Source organism: Xiphophorus maculatus, chromosome 5 (assembly GCF_002775205.1).
Source record: "Xiphophorus maculatus strain JP 163 A chromosome 5, X_maculatus-5.0-male, whole genome shotgun sequence".
In the NCBI taxonomy this organism is placed as follows: domain Eukaryota; kingdom Metazoa; phylum Chordata; class Actinopteri; order Cyprinodontiformes; family Poeciliidae; genus Xiphophorus; species Xiphophorus maculatus.
Window position 1 is genome coordinate 675,784 of NC_036447.1, and position 23,604 is coordinate 699,387.

General features: G+C 45.0%; 2 protein-coding genes across 9 annotated transcripts in view; both read left to right on the forward strand.

Moving 5' to 3' along the window:
• Nucleotides 1-3,043, forward strand: part of glra3 (glycine receptor alpha 3) — a 32,147-nt gene extending 29,104 nt beyond the window's left edge. For all 7 annotated transcript variants that reach the window (XM_023334039.1, XM_023334041.1, XM_023334040.1 and 4 more), the window contains one exon: nucleotides 1,810-3,043. In XM_023334039.1, the coding sequence (XP_023189807.1) occupies nucleotides 1,810-2,103 (294 nt within the window). In that variant the 3' untranslated portion in view covers nucleotides 2,104-3,043. The remainder of the gene's footprint in view (nucleotides 1-1,809) is intronic.
• Nucleotides 3,044-5,705: 2,662 nt separating this feature from the next.
• On the forward strand, nucleotides 5,706-23,186 carry hpgd (15-hydroxyprostaglandin dehydrogenase). Of its 2 annotated transcripts, none has more exons than XM_023334047.1 (7): nucleotides 5,706-5,910; nucleotides 9,706-9,829; nucleotides 11,409-11,515; nucleotides 13,439-13,535; nucleotides 19,876-19,952; nucleotides 20,041-20,204; nucleotides 21,209-23,186. In XM_023334047.1, the coding sequence occupies exons 1-7, from the start codon at nucleotides 5,800-5,802 to the stop codon at nucleotides 21,330-21,332; spliced, it is 804 nt and encodes a 267-aa protein (XP_023189815.1). In that variant the 5' UTR covers nucleotides 5,706-5,799; the 3' UTR covers nucleotides 21,333-23,186. The 2 variants fall into 2 exon arrangements, with proteins under 2 accessions (XP_023189815.1, XP_023189816.1); XM_023334048.1 differs by having other exon boundaries at nucleotides 5,708-5,892.
• The last annotated feature ends 418 nt before the right edge of the window (nucleotides 23,187-23,604 follow it).

The following is a 23,604-nucleotide window of genomic DNA, read 5'->3' on the forward strand; positions in this document are numbered from 1 at the left end:
CCCTCTCCTCACCCTCCTTCCTGTCTGCCTACTGTCGAAAAAATACGAGCCGCTAGCGCCGCAAAAACTCTTCGGAGAAAAAAAAACAAAAACCTAATGATTCCTGATGGAAACAACTCGGAGAACTGGAACCAGAACCAGGGAGGAAACGGACCGGAGTCCGTTCATAACGGCACGCAGCATTTGGGCCAAAAATATTATTACTACAAAAATTAGTCTGAATATTGGAAAAAACCTGTAAAATGTCAAGAGAAAGTAATTTTGAAGAGCTGCTGTGAGCAGCTCAGTGCGGCTGAATGAAATCCGGGTTTCAAAGTTCTGCTGATCAGATGAAACATGAAATATTTCCGTATTTATAAATCTGATCTCGAAGCAGAACGCCACAAGATGCTCATCATTCCTCATCATTTTGTGTAAATAAAATATTATTATTATTCTAATATTTTAACTTTATTCCTGTAATCTGAATCCGGGTCGGACCAGCGTTCATTGAGCCGGTCTCTTAGCTTTTACTGCAGAACATAAACGGGTCAGCACTCAGATGTTTGGTTCTGGTTCTGCCTTCCAGTCCATTTGGGTTCTCTTCCTGTCTGTGAAAGTCCAGGTCAAACTGTGTGGCCTAGTCAAAGGAACAGCTTGTGTCGGACCCTGAGAGACTCCGTCAGTGATTGGCTGACTGCCCAGAGCTGACTGAATGCTGGCTCGGTCCAGTCCGGTCCGTGTCTTCTCCCTCATGGTTCTGTCCGTTCGTCACGCTGTGGGTCGGTAGAACGGCGCCGTCGATCCGGAGGAGCCGGCCCAGTCCCTGCGCCGGCCGGCCAGAACCGCCGTACGGATCAAGAGCCGGATGAACAGCGGCCTCTGCATGTGTCGTCATCATGACCCAACCGGGCCGCCGTACGCGCCTCCCTTTGGACTTCCTGAGTTTCCTGAACCAACAGACAGCCAAGGATCTGTTTGACCTCTGACCCCGTGGCTTTAAAACCCGAGAGTCTCTGGGAACCGATGTCATGAGAACAAATGAGGTCAAAGTTCAGACCAGCTTCCTCTACACTCTAAAATAATTTCTGAAATCATAAAGTGATAAAACTCTTAAATTTGTCAGAAAATCCCAAAAGTTTCCTGAGATAATAAAATCCGACATTTCATCTAAAACCTGGATCAGAACGAGTCTGGACCCGGGAGAAGTTCTGATCCAGGAAAAGAACCGGTTCTTCCACAGCTCAGATTTCGGACTTTAGAAAGTCAGAAAATATTCCACTTTTAACATCAAAATGTCTCTTTTTACAGGTCAGTCAGGATTCATGTAATTAGTTCGCTGAGGAAAATGGAGACCAGTCAGAAGTTTACATACAGATCAAACATTCTGGGTTAACAGTTCACTTTATTTCTGTTAACTGGTTTAAAACGTTTCTACCTGAGGAAACCCAGCAGGGTGTCGAGTCGTTGCCTTGCAGCATTTACTCCTGATGACCAGCAGGGGGCGACAGTGGAGAGGAAAACCTCCCCTTTAACAAGAAGAACCTAGAAAGAGAACAAAATGTTAATCAAAGTAGCAACTAGTCATGTAAACTGGAGAACAGTAGAAGAAGAAAGTGAGGAAAATGCTTCAGTTTGGCCTCCATCAGTCTGCGGTCCAGATGCTAACCTGTTTTATAGCCATATTAGGTGACAAAATGTCTGTTTTTACTGGAGCTAATGCCACTTCCTGAAGAACGTTACGGACTGAGGGTCGATACGACTTTAAACAAAGTGTTTGTCTATTGACCGGTGTAACCTTTGACCTCGTCGTCTTGGTATTTCCCACAGGAAGTGGAGGTCCAGGAGAGCCGGCCGGCGTCCGCGGCTGCGGTGACCTCCACTCCCAGCAGCACCAAGGACACCAAAGTCAACGCCAACAACGCCGTGGGAGCTGTCAGCATCTCCCAGAATGCACCTGGAGGAGGAAGGAGCACGGAGGAGATGAGGAAGCTGTTCATCGACCGGGCCAAGAAGATCGACACGGTGTCGAGAGCCGGATTCCCTCTGGCCTTCCTCTTCTTCAACATCTTCTACTGGGTCCTCTACAAGATCCTGAGACACGAAGACGTCCACAAGCCCTGAGGACGAGGAGGACGGCGTGTCCTCAGAGGACGGCGTGTCTTCAGAGGACGGCGTGTCCTCAGAGGACGGCGTGTCCTCAGAGGACGTCGTGTCTTCAGAGGACGGCGTGTCCTCAGGGGACGGCGTGTCCTCAGGAGACGGCGTGTCCTCAGGGGACGGCGTGTCTTCAGAGGACGGCGTGTCTTCAGAGGACGGCGTGTCCTCAGGGGACGGCGTGTCCTTCTGTTTATATATTTTAACTTTTTTTCATCGTCCGACTTTAACGTCCAAACTCAGGAAGTGACGCTGAAGATCCACAGGAAGTTTTGAAGACGAGCCAAGATGGAGTCTGCGACGGACGCAGCATCTCCCCGTTCCTGTCCTGATCTGTGACGGACCTCCAGAACCTCCAGAACCACTTCACGGGTTCTGGTACCATTTCTTTCTCCTCTGTCCTCACTGGTTCTGTTCTGTCCCAAACCTTTTGCACGTTTCTGTCTGCGGCTCCATCTTTGTTTCTCCTCCTTTGAGCCAAAGCTGAGCCTGAAGGAGGTTCTCACTCCAGAACCAGAACCAGAACCTGGTCCTTAACGGGTTTACACCGCCGTCTTAAACCTTCAATTATTTTATCATTTTGCAAATGATGGAAACATTTTGTTGTTAAAGTTTAAATTATTTATGACTTTTTAACCTAAAAATACAAAAACATTTATTCACTTTTTATTCAGTTTATTTATTCAGTTCTATTGAATTCAGTTGATTTATATGGTAACAAGTCACAACAAATGTTTCAACGCACTTTATTTATTTCATGTTTATTTTTGTCTGGGATAAAAGAGAAAAAAATTCAGGCAGTAAAATTGTAAAAAAAAAAAAAAATTACTTAAAGGAAAATTTATCCAAACGTTTCTTTATTCTGACTTTGTAAAATGAAGTAAAATAAAATATTTCCCATTTGTGATTTTTCCCCTGAGTTAAAGTTGGATTCTTTTTTACAGTGATGAGATTTTCCTGCAGAAGAGGAAGAGGAGGAAGATCTTCGGTTCTGGTTGCAGAACTGTCAGCAGAACCAGGACAGCAAACAGAACCAGCAGGTTTTCATTCCGGGTTTCTGGTTCTGACGATCCAAACGCTCAGAACCAGAACATCTGGAGGAGCAGACAGCTGGTTCTGATCCGAATCTGTGTTGGTAAACAAACTGCTGATGTAAAACTTTTCACCCCTTTAGAATTTTTCTGGTTTGTTCTTGTTTAAAACCACAAACTGTAGTGTTTTTACCGGGTCGGACCAGAACCGGGCCAGAACTGGACCGCTACACACAAACCTGTGTTTTTAGAAATAAAAATCTGAAAAGTGTGGCGTGTTTTTATATTTACTCTGAATGTAGCGAAACCCAAAGGCCACCAGCAAGTAGACTGAGCCGCTTTGGTTTCTGAAATATTCCAAATTATTCCGCCAGAGGGCGCTGTTTCAGTGCTTCCTTCGTGCTGGTCTCTTCTTCTTTAATGTTTGTCGGTTGGCAAACATTGGAATCGACACACTACCGCCACCAACTGGTGTGGAGTGGGACCACAACGTCACCCAAGAATTGTATTATATAAATGTTTTAACTAGAATATTATCATTTTTACTTTAATTTTTCTAAATAGAACAACAATATTTCTTGAAATTAGGAAAATTCCTTCTTTTTCCTCCTTTTTATGAAGTGCCAACAGAAGCGGACCTGCAGCGGATGCTGCTGTGGATCATCTGAGCCTCTGTTAACCAGGAAGCTTTGATTGAGGTGTAAATAATTATTGTCCCCGTAAATCCTGAGATAATTCCAGGATTCTTCGCAGGAAGCCTGACGGAGCGCCTCTGTTTCTCCAGGCTGATGCGACGTCATGAGCAAGCAGAGACCTGCAGCTGCGCGAAGCGGCGCTCAGGGCTGCAGGTTGAGCAACAGGCTGGAGCGGAGAGGGAGGAATGTGAGGCCGACGGCGAGGAGGAGGAAGAGGAGCTGCTGGATTCAACCTGTAATTATTATCCTGCACAGTTTACTTAACCTTCCTCTGACTGGGACACACACACACACACACACACACACACACACACACACACACACAGAGGTGGCGGGTGGTCTGCAGGGGGCGCCGCTCTCCCTGATGTGACGAGAGATCCGTCATAATCTATAAAAATGACCTACAAACATTTTTTAAATTGTATCAGCCTGTTTTCCTTAACAGTGTGTGTCTAAATGTATTCTGAATTATTTCATCCTGTGTCTCATATTACAGGATCATAGACATTTTCCACCACTTTTCTTTTCTTCTATTTGTTTTTTATCACTTTTTCCGGCTCTAGTCTCCCTGTTTCCCAGTAGCTGACAGGAAAGACTGTAAACGGGTCCGGGAGTCGAACCCGCGTCAGCCTCAGGTTGCCTCTGAATGCGAGTCGCTCCACGGCACGCGCCTCTTTCCCTCTTTTGATTAAATTTTAATATTTATCACATTAGATGTTATTTAATCCCGTTCTTATTTTAGTTTTGTAACAATGCGCTCCTTTTGTTTTTTTTCCTGATATAAGCTTTTCGCTGCACAGTGGTGCAGTGAGCAGCACTGCTGCCTTGCAGCAAGAAGGTCCTGGGTTCGATTCCCGGCCCGGTTCTCTCTGGGTTCATCCCAGTCCAGAAACATGACTGTCAGGCTGATCGGTTTCTCTAATCAACCTGATTAGTTGATTGGTGACCCTCCGCGAGAGGCGGGTGACCTCCTGACCCCACTAGGGACAAGGGTGTAAGAAAATGGGTGGATGAGTTTTTGTTGTTGATATGTTGTTTGGGTCAGAAGGTCACTATGTTAAGTCTTCTGGATTCCTGGATTAAATGCTGCGAGCTGTGATTATTGTTCCCTGTACCAGTGTTTTAGTTATGCTTGGTGTCTTTAGTTTAAATATAATTTAGCTGTTGGTTTACCAACATCATCCATTCAAAACGATTCGCAAAAAAACATGAAGTCCAATAAAAAAGAACAAAAAGAAACAAAATGCTGCATTTTTTAACCTTCTTCATGATAAACTAGGTTACAATATTTTAATAAAAAGAATAAAATAGTCAATTTCCTTTGGAAAGGGAAGTGCAAATTATCATAGATCCTCGTGAAGAGAAGGCGCTCCACTTTGTAAATGTTTACATTTAGTCATTTTGTCTAAAAGTATGTATCTATGTTTAATAACAATATTAAAAGCAGATCTGAGTGCATCAAAGCCGGTAGATGGATAGATGTGGTTCTGACAAAACGGCACCAAAACCTGGGTTCTGATCTCTGATTAAGACTTTAATTGGTCTGTAAAAAAAATTCTGTTTACAAACAAGAAGTCTAAAAATCTGGTGGAGGACACTGGAGCTGTGGGCCGCACAAAATCAATCCAGGGTCCACAAATGGCCCCCGGGCCGGACTTTGGACACCCCATGTTTGGTGTTTTCAGTTTTGAGTCTGATTCAGAGTTAACTGTTTAACTTTCAGAATGATATTATGGTGAAAATGTCATTTTTCTACCATTAATTTGACAAGGAGTCAGACAGAGGAAGAGGAAGAAGAGGAGGAGGAGGAAAAGGAGGAGGAAGAGGAGGCAGAAGAGGAGGAGGAGGAAGAAGAGGAGGAGGAGAAAAGCAGCGAGCGCAGCGGAGGGCGCTCAGACCCGCAGCGGGAGGACGGCAGCGCGACGCCGGTGTCGATCATGTCTCTGGCCGGGAAAGTGGCTCTGGTGACCGGAGGAGCTCAGGGCATCGGAAGGGCAGCGGTCCAGTCTCTGCTGAAGAGCTCGGCCAAGGTTCGGTTCTGCTCCAAGGTTCGGTTCCGACTCTGGAGCCTTCACCTTCTGCTCCCTCTGCAGCTGCTTTCTGATCACATCTAACTTTTTCCTGCTTTTAAAGCTTCTGGTCGAACTTTCCGCCGAACTGGTTCTGGTTCTGGTAAATGCGGGGTCATGACGCGCAGCTCTGCTTTTAGAGAAGTTTGCATGTTTCTGACAAGTTTCCTTCACACATGCAGAGGATCAGTATCAGAACCGCCTCAGCAGCAGAACTTGTGAAACCGCAGGTCTGATAAAACCGAACCGGCTTCCTGCTCTGCTGATGCTCCGATCCCTCCATCTCGGACCGGGTTCCGTGGGTCCGCTGACCGGTTCCGTGGGTCGGCTGCTCCGTGTCATTACCTGCGTTTCCATTAACCATAAAATTGCACAAATTGAAAGTAGGAAAAGAAAATTTCGCTGAAAGGAAACGCATCAATTTCTTAAAAACTAACCTTTTTTAAAATAATTTTTAAAAATTTGTGTTTTGAGTCGAAATCAAAACTATATATTTGGCAAAACACTTTTTCTCGCATCATTTAAATCGCTGATCAACAACCGGATGCTACTACTGGTGAAAACCACGAAGAAGAAGACAGGAAGTAGGATGACGTTTTTTGTTGATTTTTCGGAACTCTGACAGCAGGCGATTCATAAACTGTTGTTATTCCAACATGTTGAATCCAAAACTCTTCTGTAAAATGGTCGACTACAATGTCCCGAAAAAAGTAGGCGGGGCTTGTCGCTAAAACGTTTTATATAATTATATAACTGCCATGATTTTTGTTTGATTTCATATTTAATGGAAACACCATAATTACAAAATAGTTTTTGTTTTGTTGTTTTCTTGACATGAGCAGCAATTTGTTCAAATTTGTAATGGAAACACAGCAACTGATTTATGAAATAAAATACTTTTATTTCATGTGTTTCTGTAAGTAGTGGTGGGTAAAGTTCAGCAAAATGTTCTCAGCTAGCGTAGCTTTACGTCAGCATATTTTCACTCAAGTAAAAATAAACATTCAAAAAATGAATCAAGTAAAACTGAAAATGATTTGGTGAAAATAACAGCAAAGATATTCCTTCAGCCAACTCGCTTCCTCTCAGGTCAAACTGAGACGTTCAGGTGCTTTATGTAGCTAAAAAGATATTATTATTATTATTGTTATTATTGTTATTTTAAAGCATTTTAAAATGGCTGTGTTGATGAGAGAGAGAATATTCCCTGTTATGGGAAAATCCTAAATCAGTTATTCTGATATATTACATTTGAGACAAAAATAAACATTTACAAATAAATTCTGACATTCTAAAGATTAACATGAAAACATTTTTACAGAAACATAATTTCAAAATAAATTTTGAAATTATGTTTCTGTAAAAAAGGAAGAAACATTTCTGAATCACCTTTTCCTATTCACACACACACACACATATATATATGTATACATATATATATATATGTATATATATACACATATTTACATATATATATATATATATATATATATATATATATATATATGTGTATATATATATATATATGTATAGATATACACATATTTACATATATATATAATATAAGATATATATATATATATATATATGTGTATATACTATATATATATGTATATATAGACACATATTTACATATATATAATATATATATATATATATATAATATATATATATATATATATAGATATATATTGATATATACATATCTATATATGTATATATATACACATATTTACATATATCTAATATATATTATATATATATATATATTATATCTATATATGTGTATCTATATATATATATGTATATATACATATATATACATATATATGTATATATACATATATGTATATACATAATATATATATGTATATATGTATATATACATATATATATATATATATATATATACTAATATATATGTGACTGATCAGAAGCTGAAGCTGCTGTAGGATCAGCTGATCTCCTTTAATCTGCTGTGAAACCTGAATCTGTCTGGACTCCATGCAGATTTAACAAAACGTTAAATCTCTCCGTTTTGCCTCTCTGGTCCGGTTCCTGTTCCAGTTAGCAGGTTCCTGTTCGGTAACTGCTAACTGGGTCAAGGCTGCGTTCTTCTCTGCCAAGTCATCTGGTTTAAAAAAGTCTAATTTAATAACTTTAAGCTAATTATAGATGCACTTTTGCAACACTTGTGTTTTAAAATGAAGCAGCAGGATTCAGTCTGTTCCTAAACTTCCTGTCGCTTCTGACTTTTTCTTTGAGTTAAATTATTTTGAGAAATGCAGCCATCAAAACACTTTTTTAAAAGATTTCCTGTTTAAATAACATCTGATCAGAAACATCACAGCAGCTCTGCAGTGTTAAGACACTTTAACACGTTTCTTTATTTTTATTGCTGTAATTTATTATATTACAAATGCAGCGATCCGTCATTTCACCTGAATATCGACAGACCTCCTCTCCATAACTCGCCTGTTTGAAAAACCTTTTCCATCCCTACATCTTCATCCTCCTCCTCCGTTTTCTGGTTGCCATGGTGAGCTGAGCTCTCCACCTGCCTCCATCAGATGACGTCAGGAATCAGGTAAAACAAACTGAGTCCCGCCGCGTGTTCAAAGGACAATAAACACCAACCCTTTAAAAACAGAAAAGCTGACTAGAATGGCGCCGGCGCAGCTGGCTGCCTGCAGACGCAGCTGGCTGCCTGCAGACGCAGCTGGCTGCCTGCAGACGCAGCTGGCTGCCTGCAGACGCAGCTGGCTGCCTGCAGATGCAGCTCCCGTCGTGTGTGTTGGTCTGTGTATATTTGCTGTAACCGATTAAGGATCCGTGCTTGAAGAACCCATGGATCATCAGTTGGGCTTTCCACAATGGCTGGATGTGGTTCTGTCGATGTTCTCCGCGTTCTTCTGCTACTTTTTCTAGTCTTGGTTGCGGAGAACCTCGCCCAGCGGAGTTTGCTCGCGTGAACGGCTGATTGCGCTGTGTGGGCCTCTGCTGCTGCCCGGAGACGGGCCTGTGGTCCGGAGGAGTTACGGAGGAGACGACGGGGCTGAGGGTCTGGAGTTAAACGGAGGGAGAAGAAGAGACGGCGCAGGACAGCAGTAACGGCAATTATTGTGGGGAACATGAGGTCTTTGGGGAATAGGACAGACGAACTCACGGCGCTGGTTAGGACCCAGAAGGAGTACTGGGAGTGCAGTATCTCTGCTTCACGGAAACCTGGCTGCACTCACTTATTCCGGACTACAGCGTGGAGGTCCCTGGATTTTCCTTGGTGCGCGGGACAGGGACTTTTCCAAGAGTCGGAAGAAGAGGGGCGGCGGGATTGCACTTTATGTGAGTGAGAGGTGGTGTAATCCCGGCCATGTTAACGTGAAGGAACAGATTTGTAGCCCGGACATTGAACTTCTGGCTGTGGGAATGCGGCCGTGTTATTTACCGAGGGAGTTTACGTCCGCCATTTTGATCGCTGTTTACATTCCCCCATCAGCTGATGCAGCGGTGGCCTGCGACGTCATCAGCTCTACCGCAGCCAAACTACAGACTCAACACCCGGACCTTGTTATTGTGTCTTGTCTCTATGCTGCTGTAACTGCGAAGTAATTTCCCTGCTGGGATGAATAAAGTACTTCTATTCTATTTTATTTTATTCTATTTTATTCTATTCTATTCTAGAAATACCGTTTGCTCCATCTGTCTGGCGCCCCCTGCAGGGCAGCACCCCGATGCATGTGATGCGAACCCAGTTTTTGCGTCCCGGTCCTGCAGGTGGCCGTGGTGGACCTGAACAAGACGGTGGGGGAGCAGTGCCAGGCCCAGCTGGACGCCGAGTTTGGGGAAGGAAGGAGCGTGTTCATCCAGTGTGACGTCACCCACGGCGACGCTCTGAGAGGTGAGGAAGAGGAGCAAGCCTGATGATGAAGCTGCACTTCCTCTTCATGAAACAGGAAGTGATGCGGCAACTTCACTGAGTCATTTCTGGATTTCAAGACTAAATTTGGCTGAATTGAAATGTTTCAGTGGTGCAGAAGTGTTGGCGTCGCTATGGCAACGCTACTCAGCCAAACATTAACAGAGAAAAAATGGAGGTTAATCTTTAAAAGTCATATTTTCACCATATTATTCATACATTTAAAAATAATAATTTAGTTAACCAGCTGAATATTGAGCTCTTAGCTAAATGTTGGACAGTGGGATCTGTGTTAGCTTAGCGCTTAGCTTAGAAATGAAAATATGACTGAAAACTGAACCTTCATGTTGATGACAGGAAAAATAACCGTCATCAGGTATTCATCCTGTCGTACGGTAAGCCCTGAGGGTCAGTCCCAGTGACCCGGTTCCTGCAGATCGGACCCGTCCCGGTCCCGTGTAAGAACCGGCTGCTGCCTCCCTGCTGTCTTACGGTGGAATGCTGCAGATGTTGCTACTTGCCGGTTTTCCCACCTCAGGTTTCCCCCCGGGTTGTTTACACAGAGCTGGCAGCAGCAGATGATCAACATCCTGTCGTTATCCGTTCCCTCTCCGGCGCCGTGTGAACCGGCTCCTCAGGCTGGATCCACAGCGTGTACTGTGGAGGCCCGGTCGGTCCAGGAGCAGAACCGCTTTCCAGACGACCACAAGTTGATCTGTAAACAGTTTATCAGGCATTAATAACTGTTTATTATGCATTAATTAAGGCTTAGAAGGAGACAACATCCACTGGTTCTGGACAAATAGTGAGATAAATCTGCTTTCATCCTGGAAGTTTCAGGTCTGACCTTTGACCTTAGAAAGTCGGATTTTACAACTAAAAACATAAATCCTAATCAGGTCTTCAGATAAGATTTTTAGCATCATTTAATTCACCAGTTTAGATCCAGCTGCTGCTGCTGGAGCCTAAAAAACAAAAGTAAAACATACAAAAACAAAAAGTTACTCCAGTCAGTGAAACCAGAACATGATCACATTAGTAGCCTGTTCTTTTTTTTTTAACCCCTCCAGGGTCTGTTGTGGCTCTAGGGTCTCTTATATGACAGCAGGCTGACAGGAAACGGGGAAGACACGGTAAATATCACCGGGTCCGGGAATCGAACCCGCGATGGCCGCGTCGAGGACTCAAGGCCTCCAAACAGGGGTCGCGCTAACCGCTACGCCACCACGGCACGCCCTAGCTAGCCTGTTCTTCTTAACAAGCTAAATGCTCAATAGCATTAGCATCAGTTAGCTAACATTACCTGCATCCAGCAGCTTTAGTCAAACCAGTTTGGATTGTTGTTGGTTTGCTGCCAAGATTGTAACTCGCAGCTAAAAACAAACAAACAAATAAAACAGCTTCCAGACCAGAGTGAGCACGGCTAACTCTGTGGGCAAGCAATGTTGCCCCCTGCCCCCCCAATGTTGCCCCCTGCCCCCCCAATGCTGCCCTCCTGCCCCTCCAGCCACCAGGCTGTCCAGAGTGACGTCCGTTTCTCCGTCTCTGTCTCCCTGGACAGACGCCTTCCAGAGGACGGTGGACCAGTTTGGACGCCTGGACATCGTCATCAACAACGCCGGCATCAACAACGAGAAGAACTGGGAGAAAACCATCCAGGTCAACCTGGTAAGAACCGGCAGGTGACCCGGGTCACAAACTACCAACACCAGAACTTTACTGCAGGAACCGAACAGAACCTGAACTCGTGGCTAAATGTGAGACAAGAGTAGAAATAAAATCAGTTTAAACGTTTAAAGGAAAACCAGAACAAACATCTAGAAATATCACATCATCTTTTGTCAACATGTTTGGTAAATAACTGATCCAGGTTCTGGTTCTGGTTCTGAAGGTTCTAATGTGATGTCAGGCTGAATGTTTTGGGGACATTTAGGACCCAACAGCCAGCAGGAAGTAGGCAGAACCATCAGCCATGAGGCGTCACTCATAGAAAACCAGAAATATGAAAAGAGACGTAAAATGCAGCCGGTTGGGCCGAACCGGACCTGAACAGAACCAGAAAAACAGAACCGAGTCTGGTCCAGGTGAAAAGAACGAAAATAAAACTGTCAGAATGAAGAGTCCAAACTGGATGTTCAGGCTGGTTCTGATCCGTGGTTCTGAACTTTTCCGGCTCATTTCTATAAAATGACATTTAATCATCACTAGAACCGGGTCGGACCGGGTCGGACCTCTTACTGCAGGGGAGTCAAACTCCAGTCGATGTGCCTCTGGTCCAAAACTGGAATGAAACGGGTTAATTACCAGAACCGGGACCAGGACGAGAACCTGGACCAGAACCAGGACCAGGAGGAACATCTAAATGTTGCAGGACACCGGACCTGCAGTACTGGTCCGTTGTCCTGGTTCTGTGCCTTAGTGCTTTCAGAACATTTCGGTTCTGGACCATTTCTGGGAGATTCTGACAGCGTCTCGCTCAGACGGGTTGGCTGAGAACCTCCTGGTCCAAAACGACCCAAAGATGTTCTGTTGGACCTTCTCTGTGTGGAGTTCACAGAGAATCATTCGGACCTTCAGACTCATAAACCCAGAACCTGGACCCGGCCCGCTCTACGGTTCTCTGTAGAGGACCAGAACCTGGACCCGGCCCGCTCTACGGCTCTCTGTAGAGGACCAGAACCTGGACCCGGCCCGCTCTACGGCTCTCTGTAGAGGACCAGAACCTGGTTTTGGGCTTCGGTGAAGAAACGATAAACAAACCAGATTTAGAAACGATCCGTTTCATCACTTCCTGTTGCAATGAAGCGTTTCCTCTTCCTGCACCGAGCCGAACAGAACCTCATCTGTCAGAATCTCACTAGAAACCTCAGAGCTCAATCTGAAGGCTTCTGGTTCCACTGGTTCTGGTTCTGGTACTGGTTCCAGTTCCGGTACTGGTATTGGTACTGGTCCTGGTTCCAGTTCTGGTATTGGTTCTGGTCTTGGTTCCGGTTCTGGTCCTGGTATTGGTCCTGGTTCTGGTCCTGGTTCTGGAGGTCGGTCTTTGTTCCCCAGTCATCATGCTGCCATCACTGTGCTTCCCTGCTGGTTCTGGTACTTAACGGGTCGCTCCGTTTCCACATCGTCCAGCTTTTCCCAGAACGTTTCTGGAGGATCATCAGAATGTTCTGGAAAAACTGGGAAGAGTGGTAACGGAGGCCTGACCTCTGACCTCTGACCTGTGTTGTGGTTTTATTTCTGCCGGCTCCATGTCGGCCGACTCTGTTCCTCTTCAGATCAACGTCTGCTCAGGTTTTTCTCTGACCTTTGGTGGTTTTGGATCCTGATTCCAGAATGTTGACCCAGAGGTCAGAGGTCATCTGAGCAGGCAGAATGCCTGACTCGTTTCAGTTTCAGCGTTGTCTATAAATTTCCAGCTGGTTTTCTGGTTGCCGATCGTATCAGCAGCTCGATGTTGTTTTTGTCGTTGCTTCCTGAGGAAACCGCAGCCTCTCATCAGAAGATGTCGCCTTTCATGACTTCCTGTCCCAGCGGCGCGTGGAGCTGCGCCGACTTTAACCGCTTCTTCTTCTTCTTCTTCTTTATCTGCAGACCTCAGTGATAAAGGGAACCTACTTGGCCCTGGAGCACATGAGCAAAGAGTACGGCAAGCAAGGAGGCACCATCATCAACGTGTCCTCCATGGCAGGTAACCGCTGGGGCCTCTGGAGGGGCCCGACAGCTGACCCCAGTGCATTGTGGGAAGGAAAACGGGCCTGAAACTAACTGCAAGGATCTTTAAATAAAAGGTTCTGGGATCCACCTGATCAGTCTGTAAAAAAGGGGTCAAAGGTCAGCAGGCTGGAGATAAACTCCTGCTGCTGCTCATGCAGACATGATGAAGCTGAAATCTTCCTCTTCATCGCTGCTGGGCCTCAGGACAGGAAATGTCCTGAACTGTGTTGTCTGATAACGTCCTTTCTGCTGCGGTTCAGATCGCTGTGACCTCTGACCCCGCTGGTGTTCGCTCCTCTGCAGCGCAGCAGGAGGGATCGGGTTCGACCCACCAGAGGTTCTGGTTCTGATGGGTCGCTGCTCTTTAAAACTCACCCATCTAGAGAAAAACATGCAGTTCAGGACAAAATCTGGAGTTTTTACTTTCATCCTTGGAAACAGAAACATGAGCAGATTTGATAAAAATTCTTCCGTATTTGAATCCAGTTGGTTTGACTGACGAAGAAACGTCTTCATGTCTGAACACGAACCAAACTGAGAGGAGTTGGTGCAGAACCGGGTCGGGTTCAGGGTTCCCACCGGCTGCAGTTTCCCACCAAGGAGAGTTTTGGATCCTGAGGTGATGAAACCAGAGACGGTTCCTGCAGCAGCTCCATCTAAACTCAAACTGTCTGGAAACGTCAGAGTTTCCTCCAGTGTGTCGTCAGCCTGGCGGGCTGCCGGGCTCCAAGGCCCCCCGCCAGGCTGAGCGCCATTTATCAGAAACGCTTCGCAGTTGAACTGCCTCGGCGCCACCTCTCACTCAAACCGGTTCCTCTGGAAGGTTCCAGCAGAGCCGGTTTACTGGCAGTAATGGTTCGCCTCCTCAGGCTGCAGAATCCTGAACTTCAGGTACAGAAGAGTCACTCAGAGCAGGGAGGCGGATCTGAGCGCATCTATCTATCTGACTGAAGAATAATCTTTGTGTGAGGTTTACGCTCCCTCAGCGCGCGGCTCCGGGTCTGAAGGAGCTGCCTGTAGGAGGCGCTGTGACCCCCACAGCATCAAAACCATAAACCTCCTCCAATTATCTTACTACACACACACACACACACACACACTCACACACACCAAAACAACCATTTAAAACCAGCAAAGCAAAACAAAATTTGACAACTTAGGAAAACACAAAAAATGTATAAATAAATAGTTTAATTTTGTATTGTAAGAATATTTTGTAACCAAACAAATGCCATCATTCATTTTAGTTAATATTTATTTAAATAGATCTTAAATGTAACCAGTATGGTAAAGGTTGTTCCAGGGTTTCCCCCAGTGTATTATAGGCCTGGCAGCTGCCATGCTTTGCTAGCCCCACCGCCAGGCTGAGCCTTTCTTGTTTATTATGTTACAAAAAGAAATGTACAAATAAATAAAAAATGCTTTTTTTTTTCTAAGCCGGATTGCAAGCGTCTCTGTTGCTCTGAGTGTTTCACTGGCGGAGCAGATTTATTCCTAAAAGATGAGTTTATAGAAAATAGGTTTAAAGTTTATGCATTTAAAGCCGGACCAATCACACCGCTGCATGTTGCCGCGCGCTGCAGCAGCTGGATGTCTTAAGTTTACCTCTTGGCGGATCGCGCTCGCCTCCTTTCACTCTAACTGGACTCAAACTGACCTGAATGGATATTTTCATCAACCCTCTGTGAGGAATTATGTTTCTTTCCAGAGTTTTGGATCAAGGTAGTTTAAACCCACCGTGTTAGCTCTGGTTGCGCAGCTCTACGTGAACCGCAGGAATAACTTGTAGTGGCTTTCAGAGGAGCGTTGAGCGAGCGGTGAGAATGATTTATAATTGTGGACAAAGAAATTTGTGCGGCTTTTCCATCTCGTTGCCCAGCGTGTGGCGCTGTCTGCGCTGATATGTCTGTGTTCCGGTTGGTCGGAGCGTTAGCGGTTAACAAACCAGCGCTAACCTCATCATGCAGGTTCAGCCGGTGAGGAGTTTTCACGCTCGCCTCGCAGTCACGATACACCCTGGTTTTATATTATTTTTTTAGTATTTTAGTGTTATTTTTCCAGTTACACAATGCATCAAATCATATGAAATGCTTTGTCCACTTAGAGTTAATGTGCGCAGAGATCTGAGAAAGTCGTCCCATAAACTCTTAGCAACAACTTCTGTGGCTTTTAATAAAAACTCAACAGACAGAAATGTTAGAGCTACTAAAGTCACATTAGCAGCATTAAATTAAATCTCCGTTTGTTGCTCATCATCAGTGCAGTAGATTGAACTCATCCTGCAGGGCCGGTCCAAGGCTGCATGAGGCCTGGGGCCCTCTGCCCCTAGGGGCCCCTCTTGCTGCTAAAACCATCAGCACCTCTAACAGCTTCTGGGTTGGATTTAATCTGGGAGGGAGAGAGTAGATTAACTGGCCAACATAAAAACAATCAGTTATAATTACAGTTTATTAATTTGTATTTGTTAACAAACAGCTCAAAGTCAAAGATTAAACTCACAGCATCAGATTGTTGCTATGGTAACAAAACAATAACTATAAAAATTGTTCTTTTAACTTTTACAAAGTAAACTTACCAGCTCCTTAAAATCTTACATGTAAATGTTAAACAATTTAAAATCTTTTAATTTATTTATGCTGAAACCATTAAATCAAATTTAGCAGCATTAATAATCTCAATAAATAAATGTTACATTTATGTATCTGTGGTCTGTGTTAAAATATTAGCATTTATGGGGCCCCTGAAACCCTGAGGGCCTCATGGAGCCGCTGACTTAATTTGGATTAAACAGAAATGCAAATAATTGATATTCATTTTAATTGTATTTTTTTGATTTGTTGCTTTTAAGACTAGTTGTGGGGTTAGATAGCATTTCACTGGAAATGTTTTCCAGTAACTTTTAATTACACAGTAATATTTTTTACATTTCCTGTCTACTTAACATCTTTTAATACAAAAACACGGTGAACCAACCGCCAGGCTCAGCAGGTTTTCTGGGGGAAACCCTGATTGTTCTACGATCCACTGGCTGATTGCTTCATTAGGCTTTAAGTGCAAAAATTTTTTATTAATTTTTATTTAATTTTTTGTGTTGTTGAAAATGTATTTCAACAACAGAACTATCAGGTCATAATTCCTGTCAACTTTGGACATTTTAACACAAAAACCCGGTTTTAGTCGAGCGCCAGGCTTCTGGGTGAAACTCTGAACTCGACCAGAACCGGTTTTTACTTTACAGTAAAGTTTGTCTATGCAGATGATATTCAGACATACTGACACCTTTAACCATTCTATGCGAGGAAACTAAAATGGAGGGTGCTTGGGTTCCCCAGTTTATGACAAATATGACCCAGAGAAACATTACAATTTTAGGCAAAATGATTCAGCCTAACTTTATTAAACTAAAGTGACAGGAAATCCAACTATTTAGTCACCACGATAAACTTTAAAGTTGAAGGACGCTTAAGATTTAAAGAACATAAACCTCTTTACATAAGGCAGACCAAATAAAATATTAATGGCCACCTTTTCCCCCGAACCAGGACACAACAAGAAATGTCCACTTATATCAATATACAGTCCGAAACAAATGTCACCTAGTCAGTTTGTTACTCACGACCTTCAGGAGAGGGAAAAACGTTGCAGGCCTGTTAGGAAAAAGCGAGGAGTTGAAATCCCAGAGGAAAAAACATTGAGAGCGTTGAAATTCACTCGTCCTATTGTCCGGACTTCCCTTGAACGCAGCAGACACGTGGGGCTGAAGTAGCTAGCTAGCTCACTTAGCTCAGCTCAAAGCTTGTTTCCTCTCGTCTCGTCCCTCTCGCGTCGACCAAACTCCTCCAACTTCTCCCGAATTCCGTCCTCTCCCGTCCGGCTTTGTCCGGTTTTCTCTGTATTTCTTCACTTCTTGTCCGCTCGTCTTCCCTCCGGTCGCCATCATCACGGTTCTCCTCTCCTTCTTCCTCCCGCCTTCTCTCCTCTCAACCAATCACGACGGACGGACTGTCTCAGTGACCAATCAAAGGGCAAAGCCAAATAAAACACACAGTGCATCTTACGTCACACTAATACTTCTTTCAATTGCAATATTTACATAAAATAATGCTCTTAGTTGATTTACAAATAATACCGTTTTAATTACTAAGTAAGATAATTACTTAATAATTACCTTTAGCCTTTATATTATTTAGATATTAAAGTAAAGGAAAATACTAGTATATTTCGTTCAGAAACAAAAATATGAAATCCATAGCTGTCATCAATGTTATGCATTAGTAAATAAACGTTTACTTTTAAAATATTTGTGTCCTGTATTGAACTATGTAAGATTTCTATTAACCTTCACATACAGGAGCAAATTACCGTAACCTCAGTTTACCACAGGGCTACACGTTTCTCCAGATCTTCCTGATCTGAAAACCTTCAGCTGAAGGAAGAGAAAGCAGAACCAGAGTCACCAGCTCCTCCATCTGTAGGAACCTCTGTGACCTTTGACCCAGCTGTCATGTGAGCATGTCTGTGGACCACAGCTTCCCCTGATGCTGTGGTTTCAGCAGGACAGGATGAAAACCGGCAGCAGGATGTTTCCAGGTTTTCTGGAGCATCAGGGGATTTTCCAGGTAGTTCCAGGTCTGAGTTAACCATCAGGTGAAAAACATCCAGAATGAACCTGAACTCATTACTTTTCATGGTTTCAGGATTTTTCCAGCCTGGTTCAGATCCGTATCTTGACCCTCAGCAGGCTGGAAACCTTCAGGAACATTCCTGTGACTAACGTGGACGAGTCCAAACCTGGACAAATACCTGGAAGCTTAGAGTTTCAGGGAAGGAATGCATGTTTACAGAGATGTCCATCATTGGACCCTGGTGGATGAGGCTCCTGGGCTTTTTCCAGTTCACCTGAACTCTGATCTGCCAGTTTTCACAGTCGGAGGTTGGACATTGTAAACTAGAGGAAACCTGGTTCTGAGGTTTTAGTTTCCGTCTGGTCCGAGAGGTGAGCAGCGACATTTTCCTGAAGGTCAGAGAGCGATTCAACACATTCCTGAAAGCTTAAAGGTCAGATCTGCTGCCGTCTTCCTCTGGCGGCGGCGGCGGCGGCGGCGGCGGCTTGCTGCAACCTGCCTGCTGACATTCAGGAGCTTTTGATTCCCGCCATGATAATCAGGAACAGCAGAAGACCTTATCTAGGAACACAAACAGCTGCTGGAGGCTGGATGGATGGAAAAAGTCACAGAGATGTTTAACTGAAAACAAATTTCTATGCTGAGCTGCAGCCGTCAGCTGGAGATGATCCCATGGAAGCCGAGGCAGTTCTGAGCCGTGTTAACGCTAACGCACCGGTCATAAAATGTGTTTAGCTGATGCTAAAGCGCTATCTTCATGTGACATGTAGCGTAGCATAATGCTAAAGCGCTATCCCCATGTGACATGTAGCGTAGCATAATGCTAAAGCGCTATCCCCATGTGACATGTAGCATAGCATAATGCTAAAGCGCTATCCCAATGTGACGTGTAGCGTAGCATAATGCTAAAGCGCTATCCCCATGTGACATGTAGCGTAGCATAATGCTAAAGCGCTATCCCAATGTGACGTGTAGCGTAGCATAATGCCGTAGGAAGCACCGATCTGCTTTTTCACTTCTGATACGATACTAGTATCGGCCGATTCTGCACAGATAAACATTGACTTAGAACGTTTATTTTTTAAAACAGGCAGATGTACTGAATTACAGATTTATTTGATAACTGTGCAGCAGCAGGCGGTTAAAGACAGCGACCGCTTGGTCAGACATGTACAAACAATTTATGTTCAGTTAGGAGAAAAACAGCAGAAAGAAAGAAACTAAACTGAATAAAACCATCGGCTGACTGTCTTGGCCAAACATGTAAAAATAAACAGAAACAAACTTTTCAAATGGTTCAGAAAATGTAGTCAATATTTCTAAATATAACATAAAATAAAGCATGTCATCACTCAGAGCATGAAGCATAGAGCTACACTGAATAGATCCACCTTTATGGCTCATTGTCTTTGTTACCTGATCTAGAAGTTTTTTCAACATCGGTACTGATATAAATATTGATACAGATATCAATACAGATATTGATATCTGCTCTAGTTGATGCCCAGCTTGTCTCAGTGAAGCTAAGAGCGCTAAATGTTTCCAAAGTTAGAGAAACAACAAGCCGCTAACAGCGCTTTGCAGCTAGCGGCTTGGTGTGTGGCCTCTGCAGGAGGAAGTGATGCGGTCTGGAGGCTCCAGCTTCCTGCTGCAGCAGCTGCTGACTCTCTGGTTTCTCTCCTCCTTCAGCCTTCCTCCACTCCCCCCACCAGCCCGTCTACACGGCCACCAAACACGGAGTGATCGGCTTCACCCGAGCGATGGCGGTGAGCGGAGCGCAGCGCAGCGTGAGTCGGCCGCCCGCCGGCAGCAGGTTTCAGGTCAGCAGCTGTGTGTCTGTCTGTCCTTCTGCAGGACGCCGCCGCCCAGGACGACTACGGCGTCCGCATCAACGTCCTGTGTCCCGCCTTCGTCGACACGCCGCTGCTGCACACCGTGGAGGAGGAGGACAACATGGGGAAGTTCGTCAAGTTCAAGGACGACTTCAAGCAGAGCATGAACAAGTTTGGGGTTCTACAGTAAGTCCAGCAGAACCGGGTTCTGGGCTCAGATAAATGTCAGTGAATCCAGGTTTTACAGCTCATCGTCATTCACTAGAGTCTCGGCTCCAGTTCCGTCCCATCCTGACCCGCTGGGTCTAGCGGAGAGTTTATGGGGATTTCTGGCCATTCTTCCAGAAGCACATTTGTGAGGTCACACACTGATGTGGGACAAGACGGTCTGGCTCTCAGTCTCTGCTCTGATTCATCCCAAAGGCGTTCTGTCGGGTTGAGGTCAGGACTCTGAGCCGGGCTCTCCATCGTGTCTTTATGGGCTTTGCCTTGTGCTCTGGTCCAGATCCAAACGGTTCCCACACAGATGGGAGCCTGGAGCCAAGGGCCAAGCCCAGCTCCTGAAAAACAGCCCACACCATAATCCCTCCTCCACCAAACTTTACACGCGGCCCAATGCAGTCAGACGAGTGCTGTTGCCCTGGCAACCTGGCAGCGTTCACTGATGTTTGTAAAAATGGGCTGCAAGCCCAGGGCTTCATTTACGCACCGGATTCCCCACCTGGATGGGTGTTGTTCACCCACGATGCCCCTAAATAAAGTCCAGGGACGGTTCATGTCGGCCTGGAGATTCTGAGGGGTTCTGGTGACCCGGCTCGGTTCCCTGAGTGAACCCGGTTCCTGTTGGAACCCAGAGGACGTCATGACGCCGACCAGAACTTCAGCTTTTAGCTTCACATCCAGGATAAAAATCTGCAGCTTCAGTTCCTGCTCAGACGGTTCTGGGTCGGACCATCAGAACCATCAGAACCATCCTGTCCTTGGTGTGTTCAACCCAAACTGGCTGCAGTCGGGCCTGCCGGTGCCACCGAAGCAGAGCCGGCTCAGTGGCAGCGGGTCGGAGTAAGGTTCTGGTTCCGATGAACCCAGAGAACCTCCCACCGTATGAAGCGTGTGGCTGGAGGCGCCCGACCCGTTTCCGACTGGATCCGGGCCCGGCGGTTCTGCTGACGCTGTGTCTCTGTTTCCAGGCCGTCGCTCATCGCTGAAGGGATGATGAGGCTCATTTCAGACCCGAGCCTGAACGGCGCCGTGATGAAGATCACCTGCGCCAAGGGAATCCACTTCCACACGTACGAACCCATGTCTGCCTGACCTCCGACCCGCAGGAACCGCGACCCGTTCAGAGGTTCTGGAAGCTAAACTGGAACCGGTTCCTCGTAGAACCTCGACTCTTTTGGTTGTTTTAGAGAAATGCTGAAGATGATTCTGTTCTGCTTCCTGTTTGGACTCAGCAAAGCAGAACCGCTTCCTGTGGGAACCAAAAGTCCGGAATCAGCTGATTTGACCAGAACCAGAACCGCCTGCTGATGAGAAGGAGACGGTTCTGACCTGGTTCAGTCATGGACAACCAAACAGCTCCTAACTCTGATTGGTACCAGGTTCTGTTGGTACCAGGTTCTGAGGTAAGAACTGGTACCAACAGAACCTGGTACCAACCTCAGGGTTTCTCCCAGTTTGTGTTCACCAGTTGTGTTCTGGTCCAAATCTTTGCTTCGGTTCATCGCGGTTCTGCTCAGCTCTCTGAAGGTCCCACAACGTTTTCATCAGGTGAAGGCCTGGACTTTGACTAGGCCACTGCAGCACTTTGATTCTCTTCTTCTTCTGCTGTAGATCTGCTGCTGTTCTGTTCGGTTCTGTTCTGACCCAGTTCAGACCGAGCTTCACTTTTTACTCCAGAATAGGTTTGGTTCTGTTGTACTTCACTCATTTCTGTCTCTGTGCTCCACCAGGTCCGGTAACCGGGTCCAGAACCCGACCAGAACCCCTCATGTAAATGACCTTGAGAAATAATGAGATTTGGTTCAATATAAAAACAGCTTTAATGCTGAAAATGATCAAATGTTAGAAGCCATACATGTCATAGAAACGGATCAGAACCAGAATTACATTCACCGTCCAGCGCCGGCCCACTGGGCTCCTTCTGGACGGAACCAGATGGGGCCAAGATTAGAGCATTTATTCTCCTCTGCAGCCCAAACTGAAGGCCAGTTAACCAGGTTCAGTCTGTTTACTGCTGGCAGACACACATAAACATGGTTATGTAAGCTGCAGCGTGTAAGCAGATTAAAACAGACAGAACCGACAACGGTTCATAAAGAACATCTCAACTGGCCTGAGAGGAGAAACAAAACCAAAGTAACTGAAGGTCAACAGAAAATTCAAATTCAAAATACTTTAATGATCCCGAAGGGAAATTAAGTGAAAGCAAACGGATCATTGACCTCCCTGCCTGCAGGGGGCGCCGAGTGTCCACTGATGGAAAGGAGCAGCTGTGTTAGCAACATTTTTTCTAGGCCAATAACTCCAAGACTATTCAGTGAAGGCTGGACTCACCTGGACTCACCTGGACTCACCTGGATTCACCTGTCGGGCTTCGTTCACACAGCAGCGCTCTGCTTACGCCAGTAAAGATGGCCGCCGCTGTGGGAATGAAGCCAAAGAAAGAAGAAAAACGTTTTTCCTTCTGGTTGTAGGTTACAGTCAGGTGGGAAATAATCGTATCTTATTTAAAAAATTAAACTGGATCTATTCCGGTTCCGGTTCTGGTTCCGGTTCTGTTCTGGTTCCGGTTCCGGTTCTGTTCTGGGTCAGACTGGCTGCTCTGGAACCTCCCAAATCTCTAACTCAGAGGTTTTTAAAAGATGAACCAAAGAATTTCTGCTTTTTGCATCAACTTGTTTTCAGTATAGAAACAGTTTTCTGTTGCTTTAAAGGCTGCGTGGCTCCAGGGCGCCTCCTTGTGGCTGGTAATTATCGGGTTAATTTGTGTTTTCAGGTAAAATCATCTGATTTATGTTAGAAAAACTTTTTATGAAAAATTGTGTTCATAATGTCAAATTTCTGTAACTTGATTTTAACTTAAATTTATCCTCCTGGTATCATCTGAGGACGGAGCCAGGAAAAATGATATTAATGTTAATATAAATAAATGCTGCTTCGCTTTTGCTTCATGTGTTGAATGATTCTGTGGTCCAGGCAGTGAAATGTTCAGCAGACGGAGCCTTTTCACCGTATTCAGCTCCGTATTCAGCAGAAAGCCTCGGCGCTACGAAGAGCTTCTCCAGAGAAATGAAGTTCTCCCGTTAAAATCAGCATGGAGGAATATTCCGCTAGCAAGATGTGAAGGAACCTGTAAACGGTGTCAGAGTTCATCACAGGTTGGATGATCCTCCAGCCACTGAAATCTGAACCCCAACATGAATTTACCAACTTCCTGATTGAGAATATTTAAAAACATTAATCTGCACAGCATCACATCCAGAATCAATTCTACGCCAAACACAAATTCAGAGAAAATGACTCAATTTCAACAACTCAGCCATGAAACCAGTCAGTTCCTTCAGGACGTTCAGCCTGTCGCTGA

Bases quoted from the DNA above. Each gene is read 5' to 3' on its own strand.
- hpgd (XM_023334047.1), top strand. From the start codon at position 5,800: ATGTCTCTGGCCGGGAAAGTGGCTCTGGTGACCGGAGGAGCTCAGGGC. The intron at 5,911-9,705 runs GTTCGGTTCCGA...CCGGTCCTGCAG, and splicing joins AGGTTCGGTTCTGCTCCAAG to GTGGCCGTGGTGGACCTGAA. The intron at 20,205-21,208 runs GTAAGTCCAGCA...CTCTGTTTCCAG, and splicing joins AACAAGTTTGGGGTTCTACA to GCCGTCGCTCATCGCTGAAG.